At 35.2% G+C, this 25084-nt stretch overlaps 1 protein-coding gene across 1 annotated transcript in view; it reads left to right on the top strand.

The window, feature by feature from the left end:
- The window catches only part of LOC115888559, a 123411-nt gene that overhangs the window by 86248 nt on the left and 12079 nt on the right, over positions 1–25084 (top strand). Inside the window, exons 3-4 of the mRNA XM_030908311.1 lie at positions 7323–7709; positions 7821–8877. Coding sequence (XP_030764171.1) covers positions 7323–7709; positions 7821–8877 — 1444 coding nt within the window. The remainder of the gene's footprint in view (positions 1–7322; positions 7710–7820; positions 8878–25084) is intronic.

The raw sequence follows: 25084 nt of genomic DNA, 5'->3' as shown, positions 1-25084 counted from the left end.
AGAAAATGTGTAGTATATTCTTCATAAGTAAACCAACTACACACTAGAGTTCGAATTTATTTTACACTTAAACTAGCGTGTACCCGCGACTTCGTTCGTGTCGAATTAATAATTTCTAATGGTGATGATAAAGCAAAACAAGAATTTCCATTAACATACAGACTGGATAAAATTTTCTCACATGTGCCAAAAATAAGCTTTAAACATCGAGCAGTTTAAGCAGAATCGTGGTTAATCAATTACTCAACTTTTTGGAACACCCTGTATGATTTTTGAAAAAATGTCAAAATATAAAAAAACAAAATAAATTATGCGTGTCCAGGCGTTTCCCGAAAAGACTAACTGTTTTTAAATAACAAATATTGTAATATTTGAGGGGTGTTTTCACCCTGTTGGAATTTGAGATTTGAGAAACCCCTCCTTATCGAACCTGAACCCCACAGTCAATCCGTTTGCCAAAAATCAGCTTTAAACGTCAATCAGTTTAAGCAGAATAGTGATTACTCAATGGTCATATTTTATGAAACACCCTGTATATATTTTTTAAAAATCTGAATATATGTAAAACAACATAATAAAATATACGTGTTTTAAAAGTTTTTCCGAAAAACTCACCGGTTTTTAAATAAAATATATTCTAATATTAGAGGGTAGTTTCACCCCCCTTAGAATTCGAGTTTCGAAAAATCCCTTCTTATCGAACCTCTACACCCTAAAGTCAATCCGTTTACCAAAAATCAGCTTTTTACGTCAAGGGCTTTAAGCAGGATCGTGATTAATCAATGACCAGATTTTTCAAAACACCCTGTATACATTTTTAAAAAATTTAAAATATTATTCTGAAAATCTTTCAGAATAAATAAATACCTAAATATTGAAACTTAATAAGTAAGTACTGAAACATACAGCGCCATAATATCTCGAACTCCGCCCGTTATGCTCGTAACAGGTTGAAAAACAATGTACTATCTAAAATAACTGATGCGTTATTCTCCAAACTGTTTCGAACCTCCATCGACAATCGACCGATGCAGCAGCGTTCCTTTCCCACTCCGATTATCTCGACCACCGCCCTGTTATGCTCTCGTAACAGGTTGAAAACAACGTATCTAAAATGACTGCTTCTCCAACCCGTTGCGAGCTCCATCGACAATCGACCGATGCAGCAGCTTTCCTTTCCCACCTGTTATCTCGACCGCCAGGCGTTATGCCCGCAACTGTTTCAAAACCTGCTTCTTTTATATCCTATTATTTTTAAGCGGTATCGACCGAAGCAGCTACGTTCGCCGTAGCGCATTCCCCACTCCGTTGTCCGTTGTCTCGCCGCCTGTATGGATGGTTGACGAAATAACATGTTTTCCATCCATACTAGTTGTTTTTTGGAATTGCTTCGAGTAGCATAGAATTTCGTGACGGTGCAGAGCGCCGACTACGTTTTTCGTTTTACGAGCGGCCGATCTCTACGTGTCGTTATTTTATATCTGTTATTTTTTAGAAGTAGTAACGGTTGCGTTATGTTATTTATAAATAATTGTTATAAAATAACAGATAGTTAAATAACAACCCATCACTAGTATTCTCATTTGACGCGCTTAGCGTCGTTACTCTTTACCCATTGCCTTAAGCGATTCAAAATCGCTATATTCTTCTATAAATTCCTCAATAAGTAATTGATAATTTACGACTTGGCAGCTATAAATATTGTTCAAAACATCGAAAATGCCTGGTGTGGTCTTCAACATTTCCCTCGTATAATGTAACAGTCAAATTTCCTCGCTACGACCTCCGAATGCTAGCTTATGAATTATCGCAAAAAACTATTATTTTTGCATCATGTTTACTACAATTTTATTGTTAAATATTATTTTATTTAAATTTTACAATTATGCAACCCGATATACACCGCGCTGCAGCTGCACATTATTGTCACTGATGCCGACCAGCAGGAGGCTTTTTGTCCATCTCTCTATATCTTTGGTCATCACTTGTCACTTGTCACTGTCAGATCAAATCAGATGTTTTTAGATTTATTTATCCTTTGTTTCGGTTATTGAAATTTTATAATTATCAGATCAAATTTCGTAGTTAAATTGGTTATTTTTGATGTGGATCGCAGTGTGCAATTCGTTCTTTTAATTGTGGAATTTCTGAGTTTAGTTCGTTCATTGATGTGGATATGGAATATGGCTGAGGAGAAAACATCATTTTTATTTATGCCTTTTTGTGAGTTGGACTAGTCAAGATATATAGTTCTCTATCTATATCCTGAGGGAGATTTCCTGTAGAAATCTGATTTGTGAAGGAAATCGAATCCTTGCATCACTTCTTGTGTATCCACTGTCAGAATATCGTCGTGAAGAACTGGCTGCCGTTTCGTTAAGCATTCCCTGTTGGTGAATAGCAGGTCTTCGTAATGAAGGATTAAGGCTTCCGAAACACATTTGGTCAGAGACGTGGTTGGATTTTGTTGAGTTTACATGGACCACCGACCAATTTCCGTAAGGGATTAAATAGCCAAATTTTTCCGACCGATATCCCGATTCCACGTGCCCAAAAAGTCCCCGAATAGTTCCAAGGTATGCTATAATTCTTCTGCCTATTCTAAGTCAATGCTCAACTGATTTTTATTCGTATTGTTGACTGGTTTTCAGACTTTTCACGCCCACGTGGTGTAGAAAGATTAGTTGAGTGTTATCTTTCTTAAGTCTTATTTGGTTGTTCGTAATTGTAGAGCAAGAAGACCTGATCCAAATCTGTACAGCATTAGAACAAGTCCAGAATTCCATCCGTTCCTGTTGCCGGTGTGTAGAGTTACCCGTTGGACATCATAAACCCTCGTTGAGGTAAAGTTCTTCTTGATTAGTCCTTCTTTATTACCTTTATTAACTCCTACACGTTGTGCTAGTCCTTGTTCTATAATTGAGGCTCTTTTCTAAGACAACCAATGTTATTTAGGGTTTTTATGTTCACCTTTTGAAGTCCTACACCTGCCTGTACATTTGCTGAAGGGCTCCAGTGACAGTACCCCGAGCTGCTGTACACCGCCGTAGCAACCCTGTAGCTATACGCCGTAGCTCAGCCGGAGGAAGTTTTGAATATCACATCGAGTAGAGTAAGACTGTACAATTTTAGTTTAGATTTAGTTTGATATTTGTAATCCACCCAGGATATTGTACTTAGTTTAAGTAAGGGGGATTATGACGTCATACTTTTAGTTAGTTTTCTTGATTTAAATTTTATTCTACTTTTCAACGTTCATTCATTTCCATTTCTTTAGATATTAACTTTTAATATTTTAATAAATTGCTTAAATATTTTTAGTAGTATTATTTACAGTCTAGTCTCATAGTTATGTTAGAGTCACTTAAGTACAAATAGTTATAGAATATTTGAAGTTCATGATAGTTGCACTCAACAGTTCGAGGTTAGTGTTGAAGTCTACTTAATAGTTACATCTTTTATGCCGAGTTCATAGAGTATAATCTCGTGGCGCCCTTTTATTAATATCTTTGAACCCCGACCACCCGGCTGTTAAAATTAAAAAGCTAGTGGCCTCTATGTAACTCATTCTGCATTAAGTAAACTTGTGTTTTATTGAACTTCAGATTAAGAAAGGGCGTGGCAATAATAAGAATACATGACATATCCATAGAAAAATAGCTTGACATAACTCAACAATAGGTTATGAAATTCCCGTAACATTGACATTTTTCATCATTTTATCCACATTGTTTGACTATTCGATACCTGAGAAATTGCGATTGAATATCCTGTATGATATTCAATTACCATATTTATAGCAAAGTAAGTACAGACCATCTAAAGTAAATACCTAATATAGTTTTCATTTCAGGACACTTTTGTATTTGCAATAATTTTTTTAAGGCAGGTTGAAAAAATACATTTTTATTTATTTATTAATATCTCTGAAACTATCGAAATATATTTAATGATATCTTATGATTAAGTAATTATTAGAAGTGAATTATAATTAAAAGTATTAATGTAAAGTGATCTGAAAGGAAGCCAAAAATGCAATTATATACAGGGTGTACCATTAAAAAAATCACCCTAATTTACCATTTTTGAGCCACTCTATAGAAGTTAAAATATTTTCATGAAATACATCCTAGTACATACTTTAGGTCTGCACTTTAGCAAAATTCCCAAGTTTTTTATTTTTATTTTAGGAGCTACAGATGTCCGACGCAGTATTGCCGAATCATATACACGGTGCTATTTATTGTTCTATCTTTTAATGGGACTTGTAAAAAAAATCTTTTAATGGTAAATGTAAATTTGATTGTGTCCAAGCTACAAATTTCTTCTCGATAAAAAGTAATGAAATATTTTTTTGTCCAACGATTTTGTTATCACTCATTATATCTACTCTCATCCCTGGATTAAGGGGGGGGGCTATGGGGACTATAGCCCCAGGCCCCGTCATTGAGAGGGGCCCCCAAATTAGGAGAATTTAAAATCGAGATTCATAGAGTTAAATCGAGATTAGTTAAATGAAAATGTACATATATTACGAAAAATACCGATTTGTAACAAAAACCGATTTTTCGTCACATATTGTTATAAATCTTCAATTTATTATAAAAGTAACTAAAACTGTATTTTAAAACAATAAAAAATAAAATCCAGCCTGGAACATCTGCAACAATGCAACAGAAATATATTTAGTCTTATTAAATATATTGCAACAGCCAACTTGTCATTCTCATAATGTCAAAAACAGACTCTTTTCTTTTCTTTTGGGCGGCAAAACACTTTCCCAAAAAAAAATATTAAAGAGTGCTGCATAGACAATGGCTCGTTCTTCTTTTTAAATTTTTCTGGATGGATGGATTACCGAAAGCCGAAAAGCGCTAGGGAATTACTCAGATTAGATTCCTCTATTTTATTCTATTTGATTAGTTATTTTGCATAGCACATCTATGAAGTAAGTGATTGTGAATAATAGATTTAAGAAAACAAGAACAATAATACGTTTTTGAATTGTGTAGTGTATACCAGTATTTTAAAAAATGTCAAGTAGCAGAAAATATCTTAGTGGGTCTGCTAAACGTAAGGTAGGAATCAGTTTTAGCCTTATTACGCATTTACTGGATATGATCATTTATATAATAACTTTGGTATTAACAATTAAATTTACAATAACTTTCTTAAGTTTTTTCTTTTAAAAATAAGCGCATTAATATATTATAGGTACCTACTTTCTCTGGGCCGCTTACAAAAGATAAAAGACAAACAGATTGAAAAACAAAAAAGTCTCTCGTCATAGAGGCCATAAAATACTATTCCTTTTTTAAAAATAAACTTTATGAAAAATGAAAAAGGAATTCCCGTATGCTCATAAAATATAAAAAAAAATTCGAGAACTACTCAATTTTGAAAATTGCTAAACAATACTCGTATTAATCAGAGATATTGATGTTTTAAGAGTTTTAAGCCTTATTTTAAGCAACATTTTTCAATAATATACAGTGTGTTCCGAAACTATTATGCCAAAATGTAAGGATTGGCAGATCTCGCCAAAATATTTTGAAATGGGATACTAATGGTCGTAAGTGCATCGTTTTCAAAATAGGTGTTAAACTTTTAAGAAAAAATCTATACAGGGTGGCCCACTTTCCACCCCGGGTTTCTTGTTTGTAAATAAATAATTCGAAAAGTGCTCGGACACGTCGATTTTGTTTTTCAGGGAGGCTTATTTTTTTTGGTATTTGCACTCTCTTTGCTTGCACCCAGCTTGACAGGGGTAGCTATCACCCTTAAAATTTTAAATGGAATAGAGGGGTCGAGTGATACCTTGTTTTAAAGGTCTTTTGAGTCTTTTTATATCTGTAGAGTTTGAAGTCTCTAATGCAATTCGCGTTGAATGGTACGCCACTACTTTTTAAATAAAATTAATATTATTTTGAAATACCCATTCGATTTACAACATATTTTTATTTCTTGGCTTTTTTGTCCGACGCACCGTTTCCGCGTAAAAAATAAAAAGCCATTTTCATGCATGACCAAATCGCTAAAATGTTATCATAAATTTTAATGGCAAAATTTGTAAAACGGCAAATTTAAGTTTAAAAAGATTTTTTATTTTCCAAAACTTCTTTCTATGAACATACTACGAACTAAAATGCCCAAAAACCTAAATTGTCGTTTTTCAAGTTTTACCATTAAAATTTACATTACCATTTTTTATGATTTGGTCATGTATGAAAATGCCGAATGGTTTTATTTTTTTAAGCGAAAGCGGTTGTAATAATATTCAATTCAATAAGGGTTGTTTAAGTACCGTAGGGTGGTATACAGTGGTGTAATAGATGTTAAAAAGATCGATTTTTTTTTCTTGAAAGTTTAACACCCTGTATTTTGAAAACGACGCATTTCCGACCATCAGTTTTGGCGAGATCTACCTACCTTTAAATTTTGATACAATAGTTTCGGAACACCCTGTATTTTAAATCTACGAAAACTTAGGGATATTTTAAAATTAATTTCAGATTCAAGAAGAAAAACTAAAGAAAACTTTAATAATGTTGTTTTACATATTTTAAGATTTTAAAATTGACTAAAGTAACAGACTTTTTAGTATTTGCGAAACCCCTTTAACGTCAAATTCTGAGTTGAATAAAAATCAAGATCATGAACAACTGCCTTCCTGTTCAACTTCAAGCAATATTAGTTTAAGTGAAAATAACAGCAATGAGGAAAAATTAGTCCGACCTGGGGGCCCCAAGGGTAGCCTATAGCCCCGGGCCCCCTAGGACCTTAATCCGGCACTGTCTACTCTAGTCCATTATGAGTCTATTACGCTGTAGGAGAAACTGGGGTAAGATGACGATTGGGGTAAGATGATTAATGCCAAAATTTTCCATTATAAATAAATATTTTGATTTGTAAATTTGGCAACATCTAAAGCGTTGCATGCGGTATTAAGAAAAGACGGCCATTTGTCGCAGCAGTTTGTAGTTTAACGCACACGTGCCCGAATTGTTTTTCTCAACGGTTGTTATAATATTTTGGCTAAAGTTTTTAGTAGTTGTGCTTGTTAATGAGTAAGTACGATTTTCAATATTTTTACAAATAATATCCTGATATTAAGAGTAAACAACCAATGCTTGAATGTATTGATATTTTTTTGTTTCAACTTAGAAATAAATAAATAAGGTTATGTGTGCATGGGGGTAAGATGGCGGGGGTAAGATGACGACATCGTCATCTTGCCCCAAGATCGTCATTTTGCCCCATAAATATGTGTTATACCTTTTAGCGTCATAAATATCATTACTATAATATTGTTTTCATTACAGGATGCCGAGAAATTACAAACGAAAGACCAACCGTAGAAAATGGGATGAGGAATCCCGTAGGTTAGCGCTGCAAGCTGTCGAACAAGGTACCTTATCTTGTAATGCGGCAGCTATTAGATACAACATTCCTGAGCCAACGCTGAGGCGATGCCGAAAAAAGCAACTTACAGGAGAAGAACTTCCACATCATGCGGGTCGATTTAATCAAACTTTTACACCTCAACAGACTGCAGAATTTGTTCAATATATCACAGAATGCAATAGCCGTGGCCTTGGAATGACTTCAGTTCAAGTGCGAAAATTAGCTTTTCAATTTGCCGAGGAAAACAAAATACAACACAGATTTAATCGCGAAACCAAAACAGCAGGAGTTGATTGGTTTAACGGGTTTTAAAGCAATAACAACCGTCTTAGCCTGAAAACCCAGAAGCCACATCTGTTTGCTCGTCTTAGAGGATTCAACAAAGTCTCAGTTGAAATTTTTTTTTCTATCCTTAGAGAGGTTAAAGAAAAATATAATTTTACTCCTGATCGCATCTATAATGCCGACGAATCCGGTCTATCTACAGTGCCAACGAAACTACCAAAAATTTTAACGCCTAAAGGACAACGTCGAGTAGCCAAAATTGTATCCGCCGAAAGAGGCCGCACAACCACTTTAGTTTGTTCTATGAATGCTGTAGGTTCTTATGTTCCGCCTTATTTCGTATTCGCTCGTCAACGAATGAAACCTGAACTGTTAAATGGCTGCCCACCTGGATCGCAAGCAACGGCACAAAGTTCCGGATGGATGACGGCTGATAGTTTCCTGGCATATCTAAAACATTTTGTTAGATACGCAAAGCCTTCCGTTGATGACCCAGTGTTGTTATTGGTCGACAACCATAGCTCACACATTTCACTTCCAGGGATAAACTTCTGTAGAGAACATGGAATTATTCTGGTGGGATTTCCCCCTCACACAACGCATAAATTACAACCATTAGAGGTTTCTTTTTTCGGCCCCCTAAAAACCTACTACAATCAAGTGTGTGATGCTTTTCTGGTCAATCATCCTGGAGTAGTAATTTCTGACAGAAATATCGGTCCGTTATTTGCCGAAGCTTACTGTAAAGCTGCTACAGTAAGTAATGCTGTAAAAGGGTTTAAAGCATGCGGCATCGAACCATTTAATCCCCTAATTTTCGATGACAAAGATTTTGCTGCTGCAAGAACGACAGAACGCGATAATCCAGACGAAGACTTTGCATCACCATCACCAAGAAAGAGAAAATCCACAACCACTCCTTTAACCATTGACATACAGTCAGATTCTGATGAAGACTTTCCTTTATCTATCCTGGCAAAAAAAATAAAACTGAACCAAACACCAATGCAAAACAGTCGTGGATTAATTACAGCTAAGGAATTAGTTGAAGACAAATTAGAAAGCACTAAGCGAAAATTATTTGAAGATAACCAAAAAGCTTTGAAACAAATTAGGCCAATACCCACAGCCGAAAGCGCATCCATAACTCGAAAAAAAATGTCTGCCTCAATTATTAGTAGCACGCCTGTAAAGGAAGCTTTGGAAATAAAACAAAATGAACAAGCAGAAAAAGAGATGAAAAGAAAATTAAGATTGGAAAAAAAGGCTATGAGAGACAAAACAAATGAGGTAAAGGAAAAGAGAGCAGAGAAAAGAAAAAAACGTCAAGGACCCATACGTGACTACGATAAGGCTGGCCCAAGTGGTCTTAATTCTAATAATCAGAAGACATCTGATGGAAGTCACTACATGTGTCCGGGATGTAATGAATTATATACAGATCCTCCAATTGAAAATTGGATCCAATGTTCATCTTGTTCGTTGTGGTGGCACGAGGAGTGTTCTTCTTTTGAAGATGGCGATTTTTATTGCGATTTTTGCATTTAAGTCATCTTACCCCAATGTGTTCGTCATCTTACCCGTTATATGGGGTAAGTTGACTAAATTGACTTGTTTTTTGTTTTTGCTTTTTTAGAAAAAATGATTTAGTTTATGTGATTTTTGTTACCTATATAATATAGCAAACATGTTTGTAGTTTTGTAGTTTCAATATTGTTTCTTAAAATAAATATTTTCAAAGTTAATTTAGATTTTTCCCTTAGCATCGCCATCTTACCCCAGTTTCCCCTATACTGTTCGGTTATACGCTCTCAGGGATCGGGTAAAGAGGATGTATGGCCGCAGGAAATATCTATATATATAAATCTGACTGTCCTGACTGATACTGACTCATCAACGCCCAGACCAAACCCTTGACCCTAGAAAGCTGAAATTTTGCACAGGGGTTCCTTTTATGATATTTACGTGAGATAAGAAAGGATTTTTAAAATTCATCCCTAAGGGGGGGTAAAAGGGGTGGAATATTACAATATTTTTTTATTTAAAAACGGTCAAGTTTCCGAAAAACGCTTAAACACGTATATTTTATTTTCTTTTTACATATTTTAAGATTTTTAAAAATGTGTACAGGGTGTTTCGAAAAATCTGGTCAATGATTAATCACGATCCTGCATAAAGCGCTTGACTTAAAAGCTGATTTTGGAAAACGGATTGACTTTAGGGTGTAGAGGTTCGATAAGAAAGAATTTTCGAAACTCGAATTCTAAGGGGTGAAACCACCCCTTAAATATTAGAATATTTTTATTTAAAAACCGGTGAGTTTTCCGAAAACTCTTAAACACGTTTATTTTATTTTGTTGTTTTACATATTTTAAGATTTTTAAAAATGTATACAGGGTGTTTCATAAAATATGGTCATTGAGTAATCACGATTCTGCTTAAACTGCTTGACGTTTAAAGCTGATTTTTAATGACGGATTGACTGTGGGGTGTAGAGGTTCGATAAGAAGGGTTTCTCGAATCTCAAATTCCAAGAGGGTGAAAACGCCCCTCAAATAATCTATACTAATATATAAAATTCTTAAGTGACTCACTGATTAATCACGGTCCTGCTCAAACCACTCAACGTAAGAAGCTCAATTTTGGCATACAGGTTGATTCTAAGGTGTAGTGGTTCGATAAAAGGGATTTTTCGAAATCCCAGTTCAAGGGGGTGAAACCACCCCGCAAGTATTACCATATTTTTTATTTAAAAACGATCAAGTTTCCGAAAAAACGCTTGAACACGTATATTTTATTTTGTTTTTTTACATATTTTTAAGATTTTTAAAATGTATACAGGGTGTTTCGAAAAATCTGGTCATTGATTAATCACGATCATGCTTAAAGCGCTTGACGTAAAAAGCTAATTTTTGGAAAACGGATTGACTTTAGCGTGTAGAGGTTCGATAAGAGGGGATTTTTCCAAACTCGAATTCTAAGGGGGTGAAACCACCCCTCAAATATTAGAATATATTTTATTTAAAATCCGGTGAGTTTTTCGGAAAAACTCTCAAACACGTATATTTTATTTTGTTGTTTTACATATTTTAAAATTTTTTCAAAATTTATACAAGGTGTTTCATAAAATAGAACCATTGAGTAATCACGATTCTGCTTAAACTGCTTGACGTTTAAAGCTGATTTTGGAAAACGGATGGACTGTGGGGTGTAGAGGTTCGATAAGGAGGGGTTTCTCGAATCTCAAATTCCAACAGGGTGAAAACGCCCCTCAAATATTACAATATTTGTTATTTAAAAAACGGTTAATCTTTCGGGAAAACGCTTGGACACGTATAATTTATTTTGTTTTTTACATATTTTGAAATTTTTGTAAAAAATCATACAGGGTGTTCCAAAAAATTAGGTAATTGATTAACCACGATTCTGCTCCAGTTTGTATGTTAATGGAAATTCTTGCTTTGCTTTATCATATCACCATTACAAATTACAAATGATTAATTCGACGTGAACGAAGTCGCGGGTACATGCTAGTATATAATATTTCAGAAATTTGCCTAAGGCTTATCCTGTCATGTTTAGCTACACCTAAAATTCCATACACACGTGCTTTGATTAAGGCTTGATTAAGCTTTGCAGAGCTTCAGCATTTGCCATAAAATAGCGAGCAATTTATTACAAAACCATATAAATTATATATCACTGTAATCACAAAACTTCAATCTTTATTTTCGAGAAAATTTAGTCCAAACATAAGGAACATTTTGTTGATGTTTGACCATCAAAATCTTAAAAATAAAGAAGTTGTACCAAAAAGTGCTGCAATATGGATATAGTATAATCCTTTATCTTTAATTTCCTTCTTCATTTGTGAAAAATACCTTGCCAGTTTTACATAAAACGTTAAATGCCGAACGCTTATTTTGCTACTTTTTAAGCAGTATTACAATACTACTAAGATATGCGACGCGGAGATATCGCTATAAAAATTTTAAGAATCCCATGTCAAATAGTTACCGCGACTATAGTAAAAGTCTCCACATCAAAACACCATATTTGGACTAATCTCAACAACCCGAAATACTTTCAATGGCATCAAAGCGACTATTTAACCATTTGAATGCCTAACGGTCTCGTTTTATTTTATTACCTCACCGACAAAGCCCTCAAAACGACAAAAATCTCCCGAAATTTCTCCATTATCCATTTATTTTGACCTCGCTATACCCCAAAATTGCCCCAGCGCCACAGAATCCGTGACCTGCTGCGACCGACCGACGTTCGCTATGAAGAGAGATGGGAAAAAAACAAAAGACGATAAAAAATGTGACGAACGGCGGAAACGGACGCGAAAAAAAATTGAAACGCGAGAAACAAAAGAAGGAGATGCGGGGGCGCGATACGTACCCGCGGCACTCTATGATGTGAGCGGCGCGTGATGTTATGCGGACAAATGACGGACGCATCGGGTACGTGATCCGAACGGTAGATGGTTCGGTACGACGTTGCGGAGAACGTGGGACAATAGTAGTAATGTCAATTTAGAAAGAAAAATTAAAGATCTTGTAGCAGAGAGCTAGAAGTTTGCAATGTTTGCATATTTGCTGGTATCACATAAAAACGCACCTCTTCCTAGACTAAATAAAAAAAACTGAAAAATATTAAAACCTAAAAAACATTTATCCAGTTGTATGTGTATAGCGTGTGGTGCATCGGATTACGGAACATAGGAAATCCTAGGAGTTCGTAGAACTTTCGTCTAGCAGAGTTCTAGAACGTTTAGTTCATTTTGGTACTGCATTAGATAATGTCTGATAGAGCTCGAAACAACAATGTAGCAATTTCATTTTGAGTAATTGTTTAAAAAAAGTGTATACAGGGTTCTTTCGAACTGGATGGAATGTGTCCATCAGCACTTTACCATTAGCTGAAGAAGTATGATTCTTCGTTTGTGAGGTATAAATTCATTATTAAGTAACATTATTATCATCAAAAGAATATGTTAAAACCGACTTATAACGAGTAAACTTTCCTGGACTGGGTCCTTTTGAACTGGATGGCATGTGTCCATCAGCAGTTTACCATTAGGTGAAGAAGTATGATTCTTCTGCTGTGGGGTATAAATTCATTATTAAATAACATTATTATCATCAAAAGAATATATTAAAACCGAATTATAACGAGAACATTTCCTGGACTGGGTTCTTTCGAACTGGATGGAATGTGTCCATCAGCAGTTTACCATTAGCTGAAGAAGTATGATTCTTCGGTTGTGGGTAATAAATTTATTATTAAATAACATTATTATCATCAAAAAAATTAATAAAACCGAGTTATAACGAGAAAACTTTTCTGGACTTGGTCCTTTTGAACTGGATGGCATGTGTCCCTCAGCAATATACCATAAGCTGAAGAAGTATGATTCTTCGGTTGTTAAGATTATTATCATTAAAAAGATATATTAAAACCGAATTATAACGAGAAAACTTTCCTGGACTGGGTCCTTTCGAACTGGATGGAATGTGTCCATCAGCAGTTTGCCATTAGCTGAAGAAGTATGCTTTTTCCATTGTGGGGTATAAATTCATTATTAAATAACATTATTATCGTCAAAAGAATATATTAAAACCGAATTATAACGAGAAAACTTTCCTGCACTGGGTTCTTTCGAACTGGATGGAATGTGTCCATCGCAGTTTACCATTAGCTGAAGAAGTATGATTCTTCGGTTGTGGGGTATAAATTCATTATTAAATAACATTATCATCGTCAAAAGAATATATTAAAGCCGAATTATATCGAGAAAACTTTCCTGGACTGGATCCTTTCGAACTGGATGGAATGTGTCCATCAGCAGTTTACCATTAGCTGAAGAAGTATGATTCTTCGGTTGTGGGGTATAAATTCATTATTAAATAACATTATTTTCATCAAAAATATATATTAAAACCGAATTATAACGAGAAAACTTTCCTGGATAGGGTCCTTCCGAACTGGATGGAATGTGTCCATCAGCAATTTACCATTAGCTGAAGAAGTATGATTTTTCGGTTGTGGGGTATAAATTCATTATTAAATAACATTATTATCGTCAAAAGAATATATTAAAACCGAATTATAACGAGAAAACTTTCTTGGACTGGACCCTTTCGAACTGGATGGAATGTGTCCATCAGCAGTTTACCATTAGCTGAAGAAGTATGATTTTTCGGTTGTGGGGTATAAATTCATTATTAAATAACATTATTATAATCAAAAGAATATATTAAAACCGAATTATAACGAGAAAACTTTCCTGGACGGGGTCCTTTCGAACTGGATGGAATGTGTCCATCAGCAGTTTACCACTAGCTGAAGAAGTATGATTCTTCGATTGTGGGTTATAAATTTATTATTAAATAACATTATTACCATCAAAAAAAATATATTAAAATCGAATTATAACGAAAAAACTTTCATGGACTAGGTCCTTTTGAACTGGATGACATGTGTCCCTCAATAGTTTACCATTAGCTGAATAAGTATGATTCTTCGGTTGGGGGGTATAAATTCATTATTAAATAAGATTATTATCACCAAAAAGATATATTAAAACCGAATTATAACGAGAAAACTTTCCTGGACTGGGTCCTGTCGAACTGGATGGAATGTGTCCATCAGCAGTTTACCATTAGCTGAAGTAATATGATATTTCGGTTGTGGGGTATAAATTCATTATTAAATAACATTATTATTGTCAAAAGAACATATTAAAACCGAACTATAACGAGAAAAATTTCCTGCACTGGGTTCTTTCGAACTGGATGGAATGTGTCCATCGCAGTTTACCATTAGCTGAAGAAGTATGATCTTCGGTTGTGGGGTATAAATTCATTATTAAATAACATTATTATCGTAAAAGGAATATATTAAAACCGAATTATAACGAGAAAGCTTTCCTGGACTGGGTCCTTTTGAACTGGATGGCATGTGCCCTTCAGTAGTTTACCATTAGCTGAAGAAGTATGATTTTTCGGTTGTGGAGTATAAATTCATTATTAAATAACATTATTATCGCCCAAAGATTATATTAAAACCGAATTAAAACGAGAAAACTTTCCTGGACTGGGTCCTTTTGAACTGGATGGCATGTGTCCATCAGCAGTTTACCATTAGCTGAAGAAGTATGATTCTTCGGATGGGGGTATAAATTGATTATTAAATAACATAATTATCACCAAAAGAATATATTAAAACCGAATTATAACGAGAAAAATTTCCTGGGCTGGGTCCTTTCGAACTGGATGAATGTGTCAGCAGTTTACCATTAGCTGAAGAAGTATACAGATTCTTCGGTTTGGGGGTATAAATTCATTATTAAATAAGATTATTATCATCAAAAGAACAGCAAAACCGAATTATAACAGAAATTTCCTGGACTGATTCCTTTTGAACTGGATGTGTCCATCCAGCTTGATTTTACCATTAGCTGAAGAAGTATGATTTTTCGGTTGTGGAGTATAAATTCATTATTAAATAACATTGTATCGCCCAAAAGATTATATTAAAACCGAATTAAAACGAGAGAAAACTTTTCCTGGACTGGTCCTTTTTGAACTGGATGGCATATTTTCAGCAGTTTACCATTAGCTGAAGAAATTATGATTTTTCAGTTTGTGGAGTATATAAATTCATTATTAAATAACATTATTATCGCCCAAAGATTAAAACCGAATTAAAACGAGAAAAACTTTCTGGACTGGGTCGCTTTGAACTGGATGGCATGTGTCCATCAGCTTATTTACCGATAGCTGAAGAAGTATGATTCTTCGGATGGGGGTATAAATTGATTATTAAATAACATAATTATCACCAAAAGAATATATTAAAACCGAATTAAAACGAGAAAAATTTCCTGGGCTGGGTCTTTTCGAACTGGATGGAATGTGTCCCTCAGCAGTTTACCATTAGCTGAAGAAGTATGATTCTTCGGTTGGGGGGTATAAATTCATTATTAAATAACATTATTATCATCAAAAGAATATATTAAAACCGAATTAAAACGAGAAAACTTTCCTGGACTGGGTCCTTTTGAACTGGATGGAATGTGTCCATCAGCAGTTTACCATTAGCTGAAGAAGTATGATTCTTCGGATGGGGGTATAAATTGATTATTAAATAACATAATTATCACCAAAAGAATATATTAAAACCGAATTATAACGAGAAAAATTTCCTGGGCTGGGTCCTTTCGAACTGGATGGAATGTGTCCCTCAGCAGTTTACCATTAGATGAAGAAGTATGATTCTTCGGTTGGGGGGTATAAATTCATTATTAAATAAGATTATTATCATCAAAAGAATATATTAAAACCGAATTATAACGAGAAAAATTTCCTGGGCTGGGTCCTTTCGAACTGGATGGAATGTGTCCATCAGCAGTTTACCATTAGCTGGAGAAGTATGATTCTTCGGTTGTGGGTTATAAATTTATTATTAAAAAACATTATTATCATCAAAAGAATATATTAAAATCGAATTATAACGAGAAAACTTTCCGGGACTGGGTCCTTTTGAACTGGATGGAATGTGTCCATCAGCCGTTTACCATTAGCTGAAGAAGTATGATTCTTCGGTTGGAGGATATAAATTCATCATTAAATAACATTATTATCGTCAAAAGAATATATTAAAACCGAATTATAACAAGAAAACTTTCCTGGACTGGGTCCATTCAAACTGGATGGAATATGTCCTTCAGCAGTTTGCCATTAGCTGAAGAAGTATGATTCTTCGGTTGAGGGGTATAAATTAATTATTAAATATGATTATTATCATCAAAAGAATATATTAAAACCGAATTATAACAAGAAAACTTTCCTGGACTGGGTCTTTTTGAACTGGATGCCATGTGTCCATCAACAGTTTACCATTAGCTGAAGAAGTATGATTCTTCGGTTGTGGGGTATAAATTCATTATTAAATAACATTATTATTATTAAAAGAGTATATTAAAACCGAATTATAACGAGGAAACTTTCCTGGAGAGTCCTTTTGAACTGGATGGCATGTGTCCATCAACAGTTTACCATTAGCTGAAGAAGTATGATTCTTCGGTTGGGGGTATAAATTAATTATTAAATAACATTATTATCGTCAAAAGAATATATTAAAACCGAATTATAACGAGAAAAATTTCCTGGGCTGGGTCCTTTCGAACTGGATGGAATGTGTCCATCAGCAGTTTACCATTAGCTGAAGAAGTATGATTCTTCGGTTGGGGGTATAAATTCATTATTAAATAACATTATTATCGTCAAAAGAATATATTAAAACCGAATTATAACGAGAACACCTTCCTGCGCTGGGCCCTTTTGAACTGGATGGCATATGTCCCTCAGCAGTTTACCATCAGCTGAAGAAGTATGATTCTTCGGTTGGGGTATAAATTCATTATTGAATAAGATTATTATCATCAAAACAATAAATTAAAATCGAATTATAACGAGAAAACTTAACTGGAGTGGATCCTTTCGAACTGGATGGCATGTGTCCATCAGCCGTTTACCATTAGCTGAAGAAGTCTGATTCTTCGGTGGGGGGATATAAATTCATCATTAAATAACATTATTATCGTCAAAAGAATTTGTTAAAACCGAATTATAACAAGAAAACTTTCCTGGACTTGGTCCATTCAAACTGGATGGAATATGTCCCTCAGCAGTTTGCCATTAGCTGAAGAAGTATGATTCTTCGGTTGAGGGGTATAAATTCATTATTAAATAAGATTATTATCATCAAAAGAATATATTAAAACCGAATTATAACGAGAAAAATTTCCTGGGCTGGGTCCTTTCGAACTGGATGGAATGTAATCACATCAGCAGTTTACCATTAGCTGAAAGAAGTATGATTCTTCGGTTGGGGTATAAATTCATTATTAAATAACGCTATTGTCATCAAAAAAATATTAAGATTTTGAATTATAATGGCTTTCCTGGGGTGGGTCCTTTCGAACTGGATGGCATGTGTCCATCAGCAGTTTACCATTAGCTGAAGAAGTATATTGTTTTTTTTTGGTGCACCGTATTATTTATAGAAATTAGTATTACTATAATCCTCGTTATAAACAAGAATACAATATAATGCCAGTAAATTTTGATTATACTGATGCAAACTTTGACCGTTTATTTGATTAGTTTCAAGCCGGTGCGTTAGAAACCGTGACAAGCTCATAAAGATAAGCGACTTTATGGATGAAAAAGGCTAATTTTCCGGTCTTATATGGGCGATGTCGATGTCATAAATATTTTGGCTCGTGTGCCAGCCGAGAACGCTTCGAAGCTTGACAATAGCAAATTGATCGGTTTCGAAGTATATGGTCATGTTAACGTCGATCACCAAGACATATTTGTTGATCTCGCTTGTTTTAACTTGAAAAGTGAAACTGAAATAATATTTGATTTTTTGATTCTAGAACCTATTCGAAGAGAAAAACTTCACATGAATTTATGTCCTAAACATCTTAATTTTTGAGATACAGGGTGGTAAAATTTTCTAAAAAAAACGTTTTTTCATAATAACTTTGATTTTATTATACATATCTTTATGACACTTGATACACGTCTTGTATGCATCAAAATACCTTTTTGGTGTAGATTTTTTTTATTTATTTCAACCAGTGCCGTCCATACCGGTTTACAGATATATTTGGAGAGAAAAAATAGTACTCCACTGACTTCTTTTAAAATAATTGTTTTCAAAAATCTCATTCATTTCTAAACATTTTTTATCTCTTTACTTTTTTCGTCCGATGCATAGTTTTTTGTAAAAATAAGTCAAGTGTAAATCTGATTCGGTGACTGTTGTGTGGAAATCATTTCTGCATCGGCTGGAAGGGAATTAAGATCTAAAACTATTTTTTTTGGGTATCAAAATAAGCATTTTGGTGCATGGAAGACGTGTATCAAATATAAGATCAGATATTTTGAAAAAACGATTAGAAACTTTTACCACCCTGTATCTAAAAAGTTAAGATGTTTCGGACATATGTTCATATGAGGTTTTTTTCTTAGAATAGGTCCAAGATTCACCTCCTTGAATATTAGCATGTCATTAAGGAACACCCGTTACATTTTTAGACAGACATTGTCTTTAATTTAATTTTAACACATTTTACAAAACGTTTGGATGAAATTGGTATCTGGGAGATTTTGGCATGAAATTTGATTTTGATGTCAATATCTCTGACTCCTACTTGTAGAGGCGCCACCTATATATTTTTAACTGGTTTGAAGACTAATAACTTTTCGTCCGTATCTGTATAACATTGATGGACAATATATATAGATATCTGTATAACTGCTGATGGACACATGCCATCCAGTTCGAAAGAACCCAGTGCAGGAAAGTTTTCTCGTTATAATTCTGTTTTAATATATTTTTTTATGATAATAATGTTATTTAATAATGAATTAATAACCCACAACCGAAGAACCATACTTCTTCAGCTAATGGTAAACTGCTGATGGACATATGCCATCCAGTTCAAAAGGGCCCACCGCAGGAAAGCTTTCTCGTTATAAATTCAGGACTCTGCTGATGACTGGCGACCCATTTAATAATGGGTATACCCGCAACCATGCTTCTTCAGCTAATATTAAGCTGCTGATGGACACATTCCATCCAGTTCGAAAGAACCCAGTCCAGGAAGGTTTTCTCGTTATAATTCGGTTTTAATATATTTTTTTGATGATAATAATATTATTTAATAATGAATTTATATTCCACAACCGAAGCATCATACTTCTTCAGCTAGTTGTAAACTGCTGATGGACACATTCCATCCAGTTCGAAGGGACCCAGCCCAGGAAATTTTCTCGTTATAATTCGGGTTTAATATATTCTTTTGATGATAATAATGTTATTTAATAATGAATTTATACCCCACAACCGAAGAATCATACTTCTTCAGCTACTGGTAAACTGATGATGGACACATTCCATCCAGTTCGAAGGACCCAGCTCGGGAAATTTTTCTCGTTATAATTATTCAGTTTATTCGCACATAATTCTTTTGATGATAATAATGTTACATTTTTAGACAGACATTGTCTTTAATTTAATTTTAACATTTTACAAAACGTTTTGGTCAGGTTACTGACCGTTATCAAGTTAGCGTTACCACACAGTTCCATTAAAATAAAACTACTAGAATAAGCGAGAAAAGGAAGAAGGAACAAAAAACATGAAAAAAGTGTGTATTAATACCACAATGCCTGTAGTATTGTAGTATTGATAATGCAATTTCTATAGTATTTATACTACAATTTTTGATTTGCTTAAATAATTTTAACGCTGATTTCTTGTTTACAAGAAAAGTTGAAGGGAGTTATTCATAGTTATTTATGGGAGTTATTCATAGTTATTCATTTCATAAGGGGTAATTTATTAATTTCACAATTTTTAAAAAATGGCTGACAGCCTGTTTTAATTTTAACTAATTAAAGTCAATGTCAGTGCAAGAAAATGTTTCTTTTAAAATATATGACGTGGCCAAATTCAATCAATATGGCCAATATCTGAGGTTTCTGTTGAATTGTGAGGTCTGACGGTTTTACAGAGGTTTTTTTCCATCACAAGGGGCCATCCTTTGCCGGAAACCCTGCGACTGTGTTTGTCCCCTTTCTATATCTGCACCCATTCTCCTATCCCTGTGCCCTGCGCTAGCTTATGCAGGTCCTTGATAGGATGGGAGCATAGTTCCTATTATCTAATCCTTGATAGATAAGCAGGTCCTTGATAGGATGGGAGCCTAGCCTAGCTTCTAGCCTAGCTTTCCCAAATAAAAAGTGTCGTTTGCGATCCAGAACCTCGCAATGGCATATTATGTGCTCCGCTGTTTCAGGATCTTTATCGCAGAGTCTGCAGCAAAGACTTCCTTGATACAGGTTGAGCTTGTTCAGGTAACACTTGACAACCATGTGTCCTGGCAAGAGGCCTGTTGTAATCCGCACTTTATTCCTGCTAAGCATTAGCAAAGCCTTGCTGTGCCTATGCCCCTGTCTGTTTCTCCAGTGGACATTCTGCTTTTCCCTGATCCAGAGTTTTAGTGCACTACGGGCCATACATTTGGGTATTCCCAGTACTATCTCTGGACCAAGATAGGATGCCGATGATCCCTGCCTAGCTAGCTCATCGGCTTTTTCGTTGGCTTGGATGCCGCTGTGGCCCGGCACCCAGAATAATTTAGTTCTTTTATTCTTCAATTTTTATAGAAGTTAGTTTTCCATCTCCGATATCAGTCGTACCAAAGTTTAATGCACGAATGGTTGTCGTCTCAACGCACTCAGCGATAAGGTGTTCTGGTGTTTTTTCCATTTTCCTCACAGAATCTGTATTCCCCGTTATTTCTTAGCTTCAATCTACTGAAGTGTTTAATGAGGAGAAAGTAAAATCACCTCATAACAATCCTAAGATTCTTCTTGCTTAAATCAAGAAATATCTTTGATTTGTCTCGGTCGTGACTCTTCTTGAGTTCCGTTTTAAATTGGTTTTGCACTTGGGAATCAGAACAGTTCTGGTCCAATTAGTGGGCGTGTTCGCTCCTTTTCTAGCTAGATCGTTTGCTGTTTCATTGCGTTCTATCCCTTGGTGAGCTGGCAGCCAGAGTAGGAGGACTTTATTTTCTTTGCCCAATTTGATCAGCTTCTCGAAGAAATCTTTGACCAACTTCGAATTGATGATTACTGAGTTGATTATTCTGCCGCTGCTTGACTATTGAATAAGATTGCTTTTTTTGTTTCCGATAGTTCCTATCTAAGATAAGTTATACGCATCTTTCAATAGCGTAGAAGTTATTATAGCATCTTTCAATAGCGTAGAAGTAGTTATACGCTTCTTTCAATACCTGAAGGAAGCTGGCGTAGGTGCCTATTGGTTCACAGGATTTAGTTTTCGACCCAAATACTCATATCCCTGTTCCTGCTTTGTATTTGCTTGTCTTTTAACTGCTAAGCAAACGTTTCCCTCTTCCAATTCGTTTTGTTACTCAATACTAAAAAGAGGGGTTTCTCAAAGTTGTACATTCTTGGTATGTTACCAACTGAGAGTTGGAGGAGTAAAAATCGCAAGCAACAGACAGTGTCTACAGAATCTGCAGATTTATATCCCTCAAATAACAATTGCTACGTCAACTATAGAGAAAAGGACTGAAGAAATATTTACCATTAGACCTCAAGAATCAAATGAAGCATAAAATACCAAAAATATCCTTTAGTCTACGTAGAGATTACGACATCAGGAAACAATCTGGAATAAAATGATATCAAACAACGCAACATACGCGCAAATGACAGAACGCAAAAACGGTATCATCGATTTATCTGTTAACTCTAGAATAAAGTGGATAAATACACACACCGGAAAAGTCTAGGGATATTACAATTTTATCCAGCCATCATCAGTAATTTTATTATTTGCATTTCTGATATAATAAAATTAAAATAAACAAATAGTTTACAGGACGTATTGGAAATAAAAATGCGAAATTTACCGAATTTTTCAAATTTACCTTGATTTTTATTGAACTCAAAAAAATACACACATTTTTTTATATTCTAAACTGTGAATTAAAAAAAAAGATAAAACCATTTTTACTTAATAAAGGGTATGGCCTCCTCTACTGTTCATTACAGCCCTACATCGTCTATCCATGCTCCTGATCGGGTTGTCGATCTCTTCTTGAGGTACAGCCTGCCACGCTGCGTTCACGGCCCGAACCAGATCCCTACGAGTTTCACGAGGCATACCCATTCTCAAAATTCTTCTTTGGAGCGAGTCCCATACGTGCTCGATGGGGTTGAGGTCAGGAGATTGTGCCGGCCAGGGTAAGATGTTTAATTGATGAGCATTGATAAACTCACTTACCACTCTGGCTGTATGAGGCCGTGCATTGTGATGCATGAAAATAAAGTTTCTCCCAAAATCATTGGCATATGGTAACACGACAGGCTCAAGAATTAAATCACGATATTTGATTTCTGTTAGAAACCTTTCAAGAAAAACGAGATCGGTTTTTCGGCCTAACTGGACTCCTCCCCAGACCATAACTGTTCCACCTTGATAAGGGTGCATTTCCTGAACATGATCCAACCGAATAAGATTTCCCGGTTGTCTCCATACCCTAAGCCTTCTCGAATCCGGATGAATTCCAAAGCGTGACTCATCAGTGAAGAGAACATTGGCCCATTGTTCATTCGACCACTGAACATGATCTTGGGCCCACAAATATCGTACCTCTCGATTTCCTCTCGTTAAGGGTTGATCTCTCCAGGGGCGTCTGCTTCTTAAGTTGACCTGTCTTAATCTATTGCGAACAGTGTCAGGACTAACGGTTACATTATGTGTTTCCTGGAGAATTAAACTAAGCTCTGGTGCTGTAAGAGTCGGCGGCGTCGAGCATTTAATTGTAAAAAATTATCTTGCTGAGGGGTAGTAATGCGATGTTGCCCTGTGGCCTTTCAGCAACATCACCACTTTCACGGTAGCGTGCACTTAATCGCGATATTACACTTTGCGTTGTATTTAATGCTCTAGCTACGTCGATTTGGCGCATTCCAGCTTCGAGCATACCCATGGCCCTTAGCATTTCGTCTCTGTTAAGATGTCTACGCTCCATAATGTCGTTTAATACTAAACGGAGTTATTTGAATGAATTTTGGCCAGTTATCATAAAAACATAGCCAGTACAGGTTAAATTCGAACAATTGATGCTAGGTGCTTTTTATACATTTGACAAAACATACACAAACACTTCTGCAAATATCCCAAATTTGAAAATAACTAGTGTGACTACTTCATTTCAACCGAAGTAGAAAGAATCGGCCTACAAATATGTGGTTGTTTATTCAAAACATTTATTTTTAACTTTAATAAAATGATATCCCTAGATTTTTCCGGCGTGTGTATAATGATGATACACGGACTATATATACGAAAAATAAAACATCATCGATATATTTTTATTGTCCATAACCCTAGCTCATTCCTTTTCACTACGCGCCACTGCCTTAACCATAAATTTCTACTATAGTCGTAAAGATGCATATGAGGCGACCGCCGCCTTCGATCCATACGGATGCTGTTATGAATGCACAATCGGGTCGGATGGGTGGTGCGGTGCGCAAAAAACAAAAGCCCGGCGATGACGTGCGCGTCCATAATTCAATGGGATGCGAGGGCTGCGCGGGGCGCGACGGCCTATTTGTGTTTTGGCGCTACTCGCGCCGCTTTTTTGTTGTCAGGGGAGGACAGCAGTCAGGTCAGAGGCGTCCGATGATCGATAATAACACACAATAATGTTTTGTGGGAATCTGGAAGTACATACATTTTCGTCTGTTTCTGTTTTGCATGTTTTGTCATTTGTGAGAAGAGCTATATACAAAGATGCAGTTTTCAGATCGCTAGGCTACCTTTTTATGAAATTATAGTTACTACACACGGATTTCTCATAGGCCTCTTAGCCCCTGAAACACAGGGAGAAATTGAAAATGTTCAGTGATACAGGGTGTGGAAGTTTTTTTTTATTAAAACTACCTACTTTAAATATACAAAGCTAAACTTACTCAGGATTATTAATTCTGGTCGGGATTTTTACAGCAAGACTAGTCTCTATAGCTTTGGTGAATTCAGCCATCATGGGTCTATTATTACCAGATGCTTGGTTTTTTCATTTGTTCAAAATTGCAAATAAGGTTCTTCATATAAAGTTGAAGGTTGTGTCTCAAATGACTTTTTTAATATCTCCGTAACTTACTGTGTTATGTTGCCTTCTTTTAGCAATTTGACCAGATCTTGAAGTAGTCTTAGGTTTATGAGATGAAGAAGGAATATTTAATACTGACACAGTGTCAAATTTTAAATTGCAGCCAGTTTTTGGATTGTATTGTAGCAACCTTTGTTTCATTGGAATTTCGCTAAAATAAATTAAATATATATATATATATATATATATATATATATATGTCACAAACATATTGTGTTCTATTTAAAATTATTCACAATTATACTTGATAAAAAACTATTGTAAACAAAAAATTGAGTAGGATAAGGATATCCCTAATAGAACAAGAAAGAAATAGTAAGGGAAATGTATAAATAAGAAGAAAAAGATTAAACGGCTCAGCCCTCAACAACTCGCAACCGTATACACCAGTGTACACCAGTGCAGACACGCACACTCACACACTCACACAACCACACACCTACACTAGTGTACACTGATGTTACTGCCTTCAGGCTTCATCAGTAAAATAAAAAGGAGCAAACGGGAGCCTAAAACCCCAATTTGCAGCCAAGAACCAGAGTCGCCCAGGATTGTGGGCTTCGTCCAGAACAGCCGCGCAGGTAGCCAACA

This window comes from Sitophilus oryzae, unplaced genomic scaffold (assembly GCF_002938485.1).
Source record: "Sitophilus oryzae breed Bouriz unplaced genomic scaffold, Soryzae_2.0 scaffold_801_pilon_pilon, whole genome shotgun sequence".
Classification (NCBI taxonomy): Eukaryota; Metazoa; Arthropoda; class Insecta; order Coleoptera; family Curculionidae; genus Sitophilus; species Sitophilus oryzae.
The sequence above is the reverse complement of the archived record's forward strand: the minus strand, read 5'-3'. Positions and strand labels throughout refer to the sequence as shown.